General features: G+C 36.6%; 1 protein-coding gene across 1 annotated transcript in view; it reads right to left on the reverse strand.

The window, feature by feature from the left end:
- HGF (hepatocyte growth factor) overlaps positions 1-14,108 on the reverse strand; it is a 55,222-nt gene that overhangs the window by 22,384 nt on the left and 18,730 nt on the right. The window contains exons 5-7 of the mRNA XM_071552726.1: positions 10,534-10,676; positions 8,658-8,778; positions 4,167-4,285 (exon numbers count right to left, since the gene is read on the reverse strand). Coding sequence (XP_071408827.1) covers positions 4,167-4,285; positions 8,658-8,778; positions 10,534-10,676 — 383 coding nt within the window. The remainder of the gene's footprint in view (positions 1-4,166; positions 4,286-8,657; positions 8,779-10,533; positions 10,677-14,108) is intronic.

Here is a 14,108-nt window from a genome sequence, read left to right on the forward strand (position 1 = left end):
TTCATGCCAAAATAACAGTCATTTTCTTTTGTTCATGTTTGCTGTCACTGCTTCCATTTCTCCATTTCATCCTACACTTCTTCAGTGCTGTTAGTTGTCCTTTTATCCTCTCTTCTAACTAAAAATTTTCTCAAGCCAAAACCACAGACACATATGTGAGCAACTTCAAACCAGTCTTGGGGTCCCTGAAGTCTTAATCCAAATCCAGTTTTTGCAGTTTGAGCCATCTCTAATTCCTAATTGCTCCTGTCATCTCTTTCTCACAGCCCTGGCTGTAAGCCACAATGTTTTATTCTGCATTCTGTGCTTGGAAGTAAAATTACAATGCCCTCTCTCTCTTCAGTCTTAAAACCATATTTATTTTCTACACGCTTCCTTCCACCGACTTTTTTGCTGAAAATTTTGTATATGAGCTGTTGTCAGCATTTTGGCTATAGAGCACACTGGCAGTCATGACGTGTAGCAAAAGCCACAAGCAGCATGCTGCCTTGTGGTCACTAACTCAAAGAGAGGACACCTACATTTTTGTATAGGGTCCAAGGACTTGGATTTGCAAAGCATTTTTCCTAATTAGAATTTCTTGTAAATTAAATAAACAGTCCTCAACACAGGAATTAAAAACCTGTGAGAGAATCCAAACCACAAAGCTATAAAGACCTATAACTCATGATGTTCTCTTTTTAGTGCACTGAGATTGCAAACAGCCACAGCTTCAAAAACACAGAACAGCCACTGACACCCAGAATAGCCAAATGTTTTGGGCTCCCTGCTAGGAGGTGGGAAAACAGTTTTTCTATGTGCCTCAAGAAAGATAGAAAACTGAAAACAGGGCTTCAATATTTTGTGCTGGTACTTTGCAATAAATTCCCTTTCTGGGTTCTAAAGGAAAGTGCTGAGCAACATTGCATTTTATGTAGAGGACAATGCCATATGTCTTTTCAAAATACATTTGAAAATATTTGCTGGATTAACCACTTTCAAGACCACTACTTTTGTATTCTTTCTCATCTAGATTGCTTTATCAGTTTCCAAAGATCTACAGTTTTCTGCAGTGAAAATAATTTCACATGTAAAATTTCCACTGATGTTATACTTTCTAATGGAAGATGAAAGAAAGAATCTCATGTTACTTCAGTCAGCTTTTGCCTAGAAATGAGACAAAAGGCTTTCATCACAGCATTAAAATCATTACATTGTGGGGTTTGTTTCTAAGTTAATTTTGATCTTTACATTTTCTTAGGGACTCTAACTGTGATTTGGTAGACAGAGGTGATAACCCAGTATTTTGCAGGAAATCTCCCATCCAACTATTTTATAAAGCTTAGACTAGAGTGCAGATACTGAAAGTTGCATGGGCTGTAAGTTTACGTGACCAACAAAGCCAGATGTGAATCCTCAGAACACTGACACATCAGCTCAGGAAATGCCAAAGGATAAAGGTTTATAAAAGTTGCATTTATGAAACAGTCAGCTGTAACTTAGGAATATTTTTTTTTCATAATACAAACATGTCCACCAGGGGAAAACAACAGATCTAGTATGCTGCACATGATTCATATGTTATCTAATAACTGGAGTAGTGTAGGAAGCACAGTTTAATTTTTAAAAAACCCACAAAGTAACACAAAGCCCAAACCAACACGAGCCAAAACCCCAAAGCAACAGCTCCTAACTTAATGGATTAACTAAAAAATTGAAAGATGATTCAGTTGTATAGCTAAGCAAACCTGTGCTCACAAAGGGAAAGACTGAGCTTTCCCTATTATCAAAGATTATCAGTAAGTCTCAATACAATGACATGACCTTGTATTATAGTTCACAGAGAGGACTTTCAACATGGGTGTGACTTAATGGGTGCCTGACCCAAAACAAGCAGTAGTCCTGTTATGTTTTTACTGTCTCTGGAGAATCTGATTACAGACATTGCATAAAGTAGCAAATTAACCTTTTTTATAGTGGAATAATTTTCATAATTTAAGTGACTTATATTGGATTTACAATGACATATGATAGGGTAAAATAAGTTCAATTGCTTCACATCAGGAAGTACATTAAGAGTATTCTTACTCAATCCTTGGATTTCAAAAACTGATGAATTGATTAGAGGTGACTGAATCTACATACAGACATTAGACTGGCCTAAGTTGAGAACAACCTAGGAGAGAAAATTCAGATTTACTGGTGGTGGAAGCAGAAAATATGGCATAATTTGTTCAGTAAAAATCTTCACTTGGTGAGAATCCTAAGTGAAGATGGAGAATCCCATGCTTCCCCCTTTAAGTAACAATTGCTCACATGTACAGCTTCATGCCATGGCCTTTACCTCCTCTTCCCCTCCCACCTGTTCCAGTATTTATATATCTGCTAATATAATAGGGAAAATACAGGTTATGTTATGTAAACTGACCTTTTGTTCAACTCACGCTGTCTCTATTTTATCTGGATACCCCAGGAATGATTTATCTTGTTTCGTATATCAACAGCCACAAAATATAGACAACATCAAAAATTAAACAATTATTAAAATGACTCTATGTTTGAGATTTTTTCCCACTTTTTTTGAATTCTTGCGTAAGACCAGTTTCAGGTGAGCTATATTGTTCTTTTTGAGTCTATTCTCTTCTTCTACCCTCCTCCTAAGAGAGACACAAATAATTTTACAATGACATAAGCCTACTGAAGTGGCACTTAGAGCTAGATAAAAAGCAGAGCGTCCGGTGTTGAGGACAATTTTTAACACTTCATTTTGGTCAAAATTCAAGAAGGACAACAAAATAAATTGTAACTTCCAACACTGCAGTTCTAAGAGAAACTGACTTTCTCATGAGCTAACATGTTACTGAGTTTAACTTAGCAGTTTTAGAAGCTTTCTTTTGCCTCTACTTTATGGAAAAAAACCCAAAAATATTGTTTTCTCTTTTCTGCCTGCTTTCCTGGGGGCTCTGGCACAGAGTTGAGGCACATGAAGTTAAAAGGTTTCCACAGTGTGGGTTCAGTTAAAGCTATGACTTGTGTAAAGAAACTGCCCTTTTACCCCTGAATGTTAAAACCACTGAATTTTGAGCAAAGAGAATAAAAAAAAAATCATTGTAGGTACTATGACACTGCCTTTAATACAATGCTTGCACATGGATTACTTCACATGTTGTCTATTCTCAAGGGGCAAGGAAATGGCCCCCAACTATGGCAATGAAAGTTACGGGAGGTAAGATGGAACACTATAGATCCCCCAAGCTGTGAATGAGGCAAGGAATTTCAGGGATGCAAATCTTTCCCAATTCAAGTATGTCTCAACAAAACTTAATTCTACTATCTCCCTTAACCCCGGAACTACCATGAAAGTCTAGACAAGAGTTTTCAAGAGTTCTGATAGTTTTACCTTCCTCATCTTCCCTGCTCTTCTCTAATTATCTATTTAACATCTAATTATCAGTAAAACAGAGCTGTCAGAGGTAGCACCAAAGTTAAGATGATCTGGGCTTTGATGAGAGAACATGCTGCAGGATGCTCTAAAAATGCTGAACAAAAGCATCTCAAAGAGGTCACCTGATATTTGTATACCTTAATGTCATTTTGATTCAATTCCTTCTCTGTAAAGTGAGGATAACAAATGCCATTATCTTGTAGTTGACAGATGAAAAGAAATTAATTGCCTGGGGAGTGCTTTGATATGGAGTGCTGAATATAACAGAAAAAAACCACAGGGAAATTAATAATTCTGTGTTCAGCACAAGGGTGGATAGTGTGCAGGACACAAGGCCTAGAACTGCAAAGCGGTGAACAGCTGTTGGCAAAGAACACTGCATAGGAATGGTGTGTGTATGCAGCTACTCCCAAATGATAATGCAAGTGCCCAGCGTAGCCAAACTAATACTGTGCATGAGGTCTCCATGATTTTCTTGCCTCACTTCTTTAAACCTCGATTTTCCTGCATTTTATTGCAATTTCCAGTATTTAAGATGTACACATATTCCAGTGTAAGCAACACACAACTCTTTCCTGTCCAGATTAAACAGAAAGCGTTTACAGGAGACCCTCTTTGAAACCTATGTTTTAAGAGCCAGTGAATGGCAATGAATGAACTTGTGGTGGTCCTACACTGCTGGAAATATCTGTGTCGAGATTTTGGAAAGGAAAAGGAAGTAATAAATTTTGCTTGAACTTACCACACGTTTTAATTGCACAGAACTCCCAGGGGGTGTTAGGGTCAAGAGTGTAGCACCACGGTCTCAGCTTGCCATCAGGATTGCGGCAATAATTATCATCAAAGCCCTTGTCAGGATATCTGTAAACCACAATGAAAAACGTGTCAGGGAAGTCTTCCTGGCAACACTGCCCTGGCTTCAACAAGGTACTTAAAGGACAGACTTCAGCAGAGGCAAACAAGAACCGGTTCCCGTTAATCTTGAGTCTGATCCTGTAAAATGGATGTAAATACTCTTTTAACACTATTAGAAAGTTAATAACTATAAATACTTTACAAATACAGAGCAGATTCAGACCTCCACTGAGGGGATTCCCTGCTGTGCTAATGCACAGGATACCGGATGGGGTAACTCCACTAATTGCTGAACTCTTGCTCTTGTGTCTGTCAACTGATGACCAGACTCTAAAGCTGTTCATTTTTTTGAAACAGCCCAATTAAATGTGGATTATATAAACACTGCCTGCCATGCTGGACTCATTAACAAAACAGGTTCTTCAGTGCAATAGCCCTGGGTTCAGACTGGAGGCTATTTTGAGTAACTATGTTACTAGTGATAGTTCCATTTTTGTAACAGAGCTTATTCTTGGTCATGCCCTCATTTCAAGCATTGGAGGAAAGAAGGAGAAAAATAAGGAACTAACTTCCGTCTCACTTTATCTCATTAAGATTTGATACTATTGCACTGTTTAATTGTTTCCATATTTCTGCTGTCGTTGTTGAACAATCAGACAGATATTCAAGATAACTACGGGGTTTTTGCCATAAATTTACGATGTAATGTCGGTAAACTTGAAGAGAATGAGATAAATGCATCCCTTTTTTTTTTTTTCTCTAGTGAATACAAATTGTCTTGGCTTTCCAATTTTATTGAAATGTGTTTATAAAAGAAAAAGAAAGTTGATTTGTCCCTGAGGGAATCATGAATAGTACGTAAGAGAACAATAAAGGTAACTACCTGGGAACTTGAATCTATTTACAACTGCAAGCAGATGTATTTCACAGAAGCAAAGGAAGATATGATTTACAAGTGTGTGGTTTTGCTATGATGTTATTTATGTCAAATGATCATGCTAATTTTGACTCATGTATTGCAATTTTGATCTCCCATTCCTTAGGGAAAAACAGGTAGCTTGAACTGTACAAGGGACAGGGACAGGATTTAAGTAGAATTTTTTAAAAAAATCACAACAAAGCCAGCAGGGAGTTGATTAGAATATGTTCCACGTCAAGCAGCATGGAGAACCCATGTCATTACCCAAGAACTGAGGTGGGTACAGGAAACAACAAGTGATGTAAAGAATCCACTTTCTAGAATAGAAGTATCTGTCTTAGCACTGAATGCTCTGTTCTTCCTAATATTATATGGTATGTTCCCAGAGTATGTCAAAAATGTTCTCTTTACTAAATAAAACTAAGGTAGAGATGAAACAGTTCTTCCAGGATGAAATTGACTATCTCTGAGTGGAGTACTGTCCATGAGTTGTATGATTTTCACCTACTGTATCTACATGTCTTTTTCTAGAGCAACAGCACCTTCCCAGTCAACTGTTCTTTCCGCAATATTCAGGCATGTTTCTGCCTTCCTTCATACCCATCAAACAACATTTCCTTTAAAAAAAAGTTAAACTAATACCTTTAAAACACAAACATAAGATAACACCTGGGCTTCCGGTTGTTCCATACAATTCAACAGTGAGGCTATGGAGGATTCCCTGAGAGTTCATGCATTTGCTCTGCATTCGCCTCCTTCTTCCCAAGTGAATTTTGCACAGACCACTTGCTTAGATTCAACAAAGAGCCTGAGGTCTCAGAAAACTCTACATATTTCTCTTTTTACCCCGCCTTGAAACACCAATAGCTGTACTTTATTTATGAAACTGAAATGAAGCATCAAGATACACATCTGGTATCAAAATCAAGACATTATCTCAGTTTCTAGAGGAGAGGGAGGAGATTATTACCCAAAGAGATAACATTTATTCTTTTTAAAGAGACAGATAATTATCTATAGCTATCCTGGAACTTGAATGAAATTTAGTATCTAAAGCTCTTCACCAGTATTTATTTTCCCCTTTTTGTTTTAAAACACATGCATGACTGGAAACTTGATGTTTTAAAAAGTAAATTTTCATACAAGAGATATAAACCAGGGTAGTAATCAAAGGATACCTGCACTTCTTATGCTACCCTTCAGCCCCACTTTATGCCATGTTATAATTATTTTCACAGAATATTTGACTTTGAGCAGAAAATACAAGCAGAAAAGGTGATAAACTTTTCCTCTCTATGCTATTGTATGACTAAGTCATTATCCTCAATTGTCTTCCTTCCATACTGAGGCATAAATGGGCCCATGAGGAGTACACAAGAGAACCTGGGCCATGCAAGAGCTGTTGGGGGGGATTCCTTCTGCTGACTTCAATCAAATCTGAGTAGGGAGGGGTTGTTTATCAATTCTCATCAGTAACTGACTTTTGATGGGAATAAATGTGGAACAATTCATTGAGGTGACAAAAAAAAAAAAAAGTGGGATGTATTCACCATGAGCTGAAACCATTGTCCAACCAGAGGTAGACTGCAGCATTCAAAATGGTTACAAACTTTACTTCCTTATCTTCATCATTACAACGGATGAAGCCATAAATGAAAATAGGTTTAAATCTGCCCAGACAGTTCTTCATGGTTTTCAGGTTATTCACACTACACCTCGGAGATAGATTATAAATGTGTCTAGAGATTGCTGTATTTTAATGAATTACTTGTTCCAAACCTCTTATTTTCAAATTACATGACTATTAAAAAGAAAAAAAAATCACATGAAAAGTAAATCCCACATTTTTAAAATCTAGTATAATCAAAGTATAATTGGTACTACCTTTAGCGACCATTCCGTGTAGCTAATTAGAAATACACTAGACCTCATTACTCTTGTGAAAGCTCATACAGATAAATTCAATCTGGACGAGTTGCTTTTTGATAAAAAACAAACAAACAAACAAAAACAACCCACCACTTATTACAGTCTGAAAACTCTCAAGAAGACGTTTTCTGAGGGAAATATTTCAGGGAGCAAGATGATTGTTCCTAAGACTGCTGTTAGTCTGAAAAGTCACTTTGCGAGCAATCCGAAATCAATGGAAAAAAATTTCCTCCTGCCAATAAATTTATTACTATTTGTAACCAGAAGTCCTATAAGTGTTTCAATCCCAAGAAACAAAATTCTTTCTATGACTTCTTCTAGAATGCACAGTAAGTGCATGACAAAATTCAGATTATCTTCAGCCCCTGTCTGCTAATGCAAAATATTTATTGTAGCAGAACTATGGGATGCCTGCATTAATTCAGGAAGCAGATCATCTGAGCCAAGGGAAAAAACAGATTATATCATGTAAACTCCAAAACTGAAGAACCTTAATGTTTTGCTGAATAATCATGCTTCCTAAAACCTACTAATGCCCATCTTTCTGAGTATAAAAATAATGCTTTATTTAGTAAAACATTTAAACATATATAAAGATACTTTCACTGGAAGGTTTTAATCATTCTGGATTTCTGATTCTTGAAGTCTTCCTCTGCCAGTTTAAATTAATTTAATCCAATTTATAAATGGAGTTAATCCTGTGTGGCCTAACCCCCAATCACTTCCACCCTCCAAAATCTTTCCAAAAGGGTGCTTTGTAGACAACCCTTTGCAGCTGGGTGAATTTTACCCTCTAGGACAAACCCTAACAGGGATGAAATTTGTCTTGCTATTTATAACTCAACTTTTGGCATTATGCATTTTACCTAAATTAAAAAATTAAAAAAGTGTAAGATAGAAATTCAAGTTCATAAAATGCTTAACAGAAAAATTAACTACTTTCCTGGGCTCAAAAAAACAGAGGCAGTGCACAAACATTATGGTCAAATAAATCAAGTACTTAAATGTGCTTACAACAGAAGATCATCCAAAGCTTTAAAGCTGTTCAATATTTTAAAAAGCACAATACTGTTACTTGACAATATTTCAAGTTTATATTCACAGTTGTGTCAAGAAGGCTAACAAAAATTTATGACTAATGATCATTATTTACTTTGTTATTACTTTAAGGTATTTTAAGCTGACTGAAGCTGCATATCAATACATATAGAAACATTCAGGGGTTAATTTTTTACTGTCCATGAAGCTCGGGAGGAGATTTTGATCAATTAATGGAACACATGCTCGTCACTACACTGTACAGGCATAGGATGTAGCCACAACCACACAAAACAGCCTCTAATCCCCATCCTGCATCTCCATTGTGACAATAGCCAGCCTACATCATGGGCCAGGAGCCCAAACATCTAAAACTGGTGAACTCCATAAATTTCAGTTGAGTTAATGCTAGTTTTGCTCAACTGGTTTAAGAATGCATGTAATTTTCAAATTATGACCACATGGTCTTGCTTAGGGGGGAGGAGAGGTTACCTCTCTGGTCGAAATTTGTGCTTGTGTGGTCTCTGAAGATCCCAGCGCTGACACTCCTTGCCTGTCTCAGTGTGATCCATTGGCCCTCTGTAACTCTCTCCATTGCAGGTCATGCATTCAACTAGAAGAAAAAAAAAAAAAAGTAGACACTAGTCATTTATTACTCTGATGACCTGTACCACAAAAAAAAAAAAACAAAAAAACCACCAAAACAAAACAAAAAAACCCCGAAACCAAAAAACCCCAAAAGCCCCACACCAAAATAAAAAGTAAGAATAAATAAATCATGTCCCTGATCCTATATATTGAAATCAACCTAAAAAGTACTGAAAGAAATTATACCTTTTTGCCTTTTTGTAGGTTGGTATGAATAATGCCCTTTGGAATAGAATTACACCTCTTTCTAAGATCTAATCCAGGTGGTTAAATTTGATATCACTGTGTAGGACACTATACAGTGAGGCAGGTAGGAGTCAGCTGCTAGCGGCATTCATCTTTCTAAAAGGTTTATAACCTTACCTATGGTTAGTAACAGACTGAGTCACATATCTAAGAAAGAAATATTTTTTAAAGGTGATGTTTTTCAATTAAGCACAATCCATTATTCTAAATCACTCTAAGTCTAGTATAATTACAGCAAAAGTTTAAGTGCAGAATAATGACTGAATCCCAGTTTCAGTGCAGTACAGTATAGCTTTTTAAATTCCCAGCACTTTCAGCTACATATATTACTGTTTCCTTTGATGATAATTATTTTTGGAAGTTTAAACCAAGATAGATTTTCAGCCCTCCTTTGGGAAAGTGAAGAAAGGTAGAGAGAGAATGGACGAAAGTTTCCAAAGTGATTTGGAACTGCTGTTGAGCAAAATTTAGAATGAGAATTCTGAAAATATAAAATAAATTCACCATAATTAATTATAGACAAATTTCTCAAGTACTCCCTAATTACAGTAGTTGTAAAGATCACTTAGAAAATACTATTTTATGCAATCACAGATGTCACTCTTCAGTCAAAACATCCGCTACCAAAGTCTTCATCCTGTAGTGAGCTTCAGGTCTTAATACATTCAAAGCTCATTTAAAATTTTCTTTAAATGCTAGGCTTTAACAGATTTTCAAGCTCCTTGTAAATGATTCTCTTCCTCCTTCTCTTTCTCTCTCCCTCTCCTTTTTCTTCCCAAACACCACAGCTATTGCACGTGACACTTTAGCAAGAAAATTAAAGGCATCCTATCTTGAGGATTTAAACAAGTTGATTGACTGGAACTGAACTGGCTGATTAGCAAGATATAAGAGCTTAGTTTGGAGGTTAACAGAACTTAAAAATCAACAAATGCAATGGTGCATGTGAAGTGCCTTTCAAATTTTGTGATTTGATAGTGAAATGGAATTGGATTTTTAAGGAGTTACACTTATTTACAGTATTTATTTGAAAAACAGTGCATGCTTATCTTGAAATTTAATCTTGTAATTCAGTATGTAAATTTTCATCAAAAGGAAAAGTAAAAGCCAATTTTACTGTGGAATGGCACTAGGTGATTTTATCACATATTAATACTGAAATTGTTAATGGATTCACTATGGACTAGACAAGCAAAAAAAAAGGGTCACATTTGTGTGATCAGCACAACTGCATTGTTCAGGCTCCTCCATGACCTGAAAAAAGCTGCTGAGCCTGAAATCTTGTTTAAATATTGCAGCATACTTGAACATAACAAGAGCTCCTCTTCCTCTAATACCTTGCTATGTGAGTTATTCTTGCTGAGAAATCACCTATTCTCTATCCAAAGGCTGTGAACAGGTGACTACTGGCAATTCTGTGCAGCTGCTGTCAGTAGAGTGAACTCAGCTTTCTGCAGAAGCTGTTCTGGGTTACCTTCTGAGCACAGGGGGATGTCACAGACTTCATGGCGCATCTCTGGGCTGGTGGTGAAACACCACGGACCTCCCTCTTCCCCTCGGGGGTTTCGACAGTAGTTTTCTCTCAGGTCTTTTCCCCGATAGCTCGAAGGCAAAAAGCTAGTTTTAAAATGATAATCATTACAGTATAAGAGCATGCAAACTTTGAGGTTAATCATACTATTTTTACAAATAGTTAGAAAAAAATAAATCACATTTTTGCTTCCTTCTCCCTCCACCCCACCTAAACAAAGGCACACACGCAAATACCTGTCCACACACAAATGCACATCTTCAGTAGGGATTACTCAACCTAAATATCCTAAATCCTGGACAATTTGTCTAGCCTATAGCATGCTCTAGTTGGTTTTACTCCCACCCTGGTCTGTCCAGAAGAAACTACCTGCCACAGAATGAGAGGCAGCCACACACTCCCTGCCAGCCACCACAGTGTTCTCCCTCACGAACTCTGGATGCATAGGGGAAAAATTCATTGGGTCCATAGCAATGTCAGACCTGTCTTTCCTGTGAGTGTTGGCACAAACAACAGGTCCATCTGGGCTTAGGCTGTGCACCCTATGTATATTCCAAAAGCAGAGAGAAGCCTCTTTACATCCCTTATCAGGCAGCAGCTAGAACTGATGATAAGGAGCACGTGAGCATGACCGAGTGGTGTGATACACCTCGCCAAGAGGCTCTCACTGCATGAAACCATAGACTGCTTTGCTTTTTGGCATCAGAAATTTCCCCAGATGCTGCTTTAGCTGTCTTGCTTCATGTTCTGCCACATACCTCACTGTTTTCACTTTAGGGTCTGTTACTTTTAGACCTATTCATCATTACTATTGTATAAATTAAGGCATTTAGCAACAGTAGAGCTGACCTAAACTGTCCAGGTCTTGTCTTCTCAGCTACTTGTAAAAGTGTTTGTTTACCTCTAGAGAAACCCTCACATACACACTGACATATAGAGATGTACATAAGGATAGATAGATAGATAGATAGATAGATAGATAGATAGATAGATAGATAGATAGATAGATAGATGATAGATAGATAATAGATAGACAGATAGATGATAGATAGATAGATAGATAGATAGATAGATAGATAGATAGATAGATAGATAGATAGATAGATAGATAGATATGGAAATATATTTACACATAAAAAGTACTGCTAGTTAATTTTCTCCTCAAACTAAGGAATTGCCAATCTCATAGTAAGGAACTGAACCCCAGAGCTGTTCTGTTCAATGCCACTGCAACAGCTCACAACCACAACCAGACTGCACATTGCCGACAAATCCAGTGGCATTTGTCTGCCAGTTTCACTGCAGTGATGTTTAAACTGCAGCTAAATCTCTGTAATTAGAAGACATCTTAAATTCAGAGTTCTGATCTATTCCATGACTTTTTTTTTGTTGGTTGGGTTCTTTTTTTTTTGGGTTTTTTTTTTTTGGTTTTTTTTTTGGTTTTTTTGTTATTTGAAACAATGAGCAAACTTCATAGGGAATCATACAAAACTTGTAACTAAACATAATTGATTCATTTTTTGAGTTTTATAAAATTTGCTCCATTTTTTTCTGTCAGTATATTTAAGTGATTAAATTTAAGAAAATTGGGACATGTGACATTTTATTCATATTTTATTCCCATTAATGATATATTTGAAGTGAGGTGAGAAATACCTCTGTTAATCACACTGCGGTTCTAGTCAATGTAATGTAGAAGCATTATATGAATGTGGGTTTTAGTTTTTTAATTTTTGGTGCTTGAAGAGAATAATTTTTATGTCATTACTGCTGCCTATAAAATTGTTGTTCCTGTTTTTCCTCTGTGGTCTTGTAATATAAATATCTTAAACTTTTTTTTAGTTAAAGGCAGCCCTGGGAACACATTTCTGATGGGATATTTCAACCTGCATACCTGTTAAAATAGTATGTCAGTGTGTATTATAATATTTTATTTACCTTTCTGCTCAGAAATTATGGACATTAGAAAACATAAGGAAAAGACATCTCAAATTACATGAGATGTGGCTATAAGAACATTAAAAATAAAGTCTAAATTAATAGCATTAGAAACACAAGATGAGTCAGATATACAAGTGGCTTCAACAGGTACTGAAGCAACTTTCTTGAGAGAGGAAAAGATGAGTTGCAGTAAAGACCCACCCAGAAATGAAAGAAAGGGCCACTCCTAAAATTGTTTAATGACTTAGTTCAACTACATTAGGTAAGGAAAAAAAGAAGAGAAGCCAGAAAACTCAAGCCAGTAAGAGTAATGGTAAAAACAGATTCAACCACACAGAAGTAATGGAAATTAGCCAAAAGCCCAATGAAGTACTGGTCTACTCTTTGACTATTTCTCTTTGAGCCTTTTTTACATTGGCTTTGTCCATTTAATACTCTTTGAGAGTCTTACATTCTATTCTAGGATGGAGATGAAAATAATAGAACCCTGGGTTTTGCTGGGAGTCTCCAGGTTCTACTGGAATACAAATAAATAAAGTATGACTCATTAGATTCAAGGAAAAGTTTAAAGCCTGAAGTTATTTCAATTCTGTCTAGAAAGATAATTAAAAATCATTAAATCACATTCTCCTTTAAATATGAAATAGGGATTTATTTTCCAATGGCACATTGTGATAATCAGATGTTGAGAAAAACTGACCTAAAAATCTGAGCCTTTTGTACTAATAAGTTCCAAACACACCACTACTGTCTGCTTCTTCCCATCTCCCTCATGTCTCTGATGATGAAATCATATTTTCTGATGTTGAAAAACAAAATTAGCATGCAGCCACCTCATTTATCCGGTGACCTTTAAAAAATTAAACTTATTGCACAAGGCAGGAGAAAAGTCATTCTCATAAAATGCATCATAGAAGAGTGGCTGTCCAAATGTATTTGATAAAACTGTGCATGTTGTGTATTAAAATGCAATTTAGTGATTATGTGTACTATCCAGACACTTTCCTTTCTCTAATTACATAAAGTCATATGTATATTATATAGAGTAAATGCTCATTCTAGCTTAGGTTGTAATTATTGAGAATTCTTGCAGTTCTGGAAGATGAAGATTGTATACTACAAGGTGTTAAGTCTCAAGAGGTCACTGCAGTGGGATCTGGTGGTACTTATTGTGTGCTCCCGGTTAAGAACAGGTCTGGTCCCACACTGAAAATCAGACACACTGCCATCGATACTGTAAGCAGCCAAGTCCAGTAAGTCCAAGCCTGAGGCTCAGCTTTGTAACACATCATAAGAGGAGAGAACTGAAGTATCGTTTGCCTTTTAATGTTGTTCCAAGATATCATCTTGTGCACTGGATTGATCTGGTCAGGACAGGATTAGGCAGTTCCTCAGCTCAGTTCCTCATTAGCAATCTCCAGTTTGGCTCCTCCTAAACAAAGTGCTGATGCAAGGAGTCTGGAGCAAAAGGCACCAACATGGGTAGGAAGCATAGGGTTGAGAGAACACTGGTTTTTGACTCTTAAGGGTTTATTCTATAAATGTATAAAGCCAATACAAAATGTTTCAAAGAGAAA

Source organism: Pithys albifrons, chromosome 3, assembly GCF_047495875.1.
Source record: "Pithys albifrons albifrons isolate INPA30051 chromosome 3, PitAlb_v1, whole genome shotgun sequence".
NCBI classification, from domain to species: domain Eukaryota; kingdom Metazoa; phylum Chordata; class Aves; order Passeriformes; family Thamnophilidae; genus Pithys; species Pithys albifrons.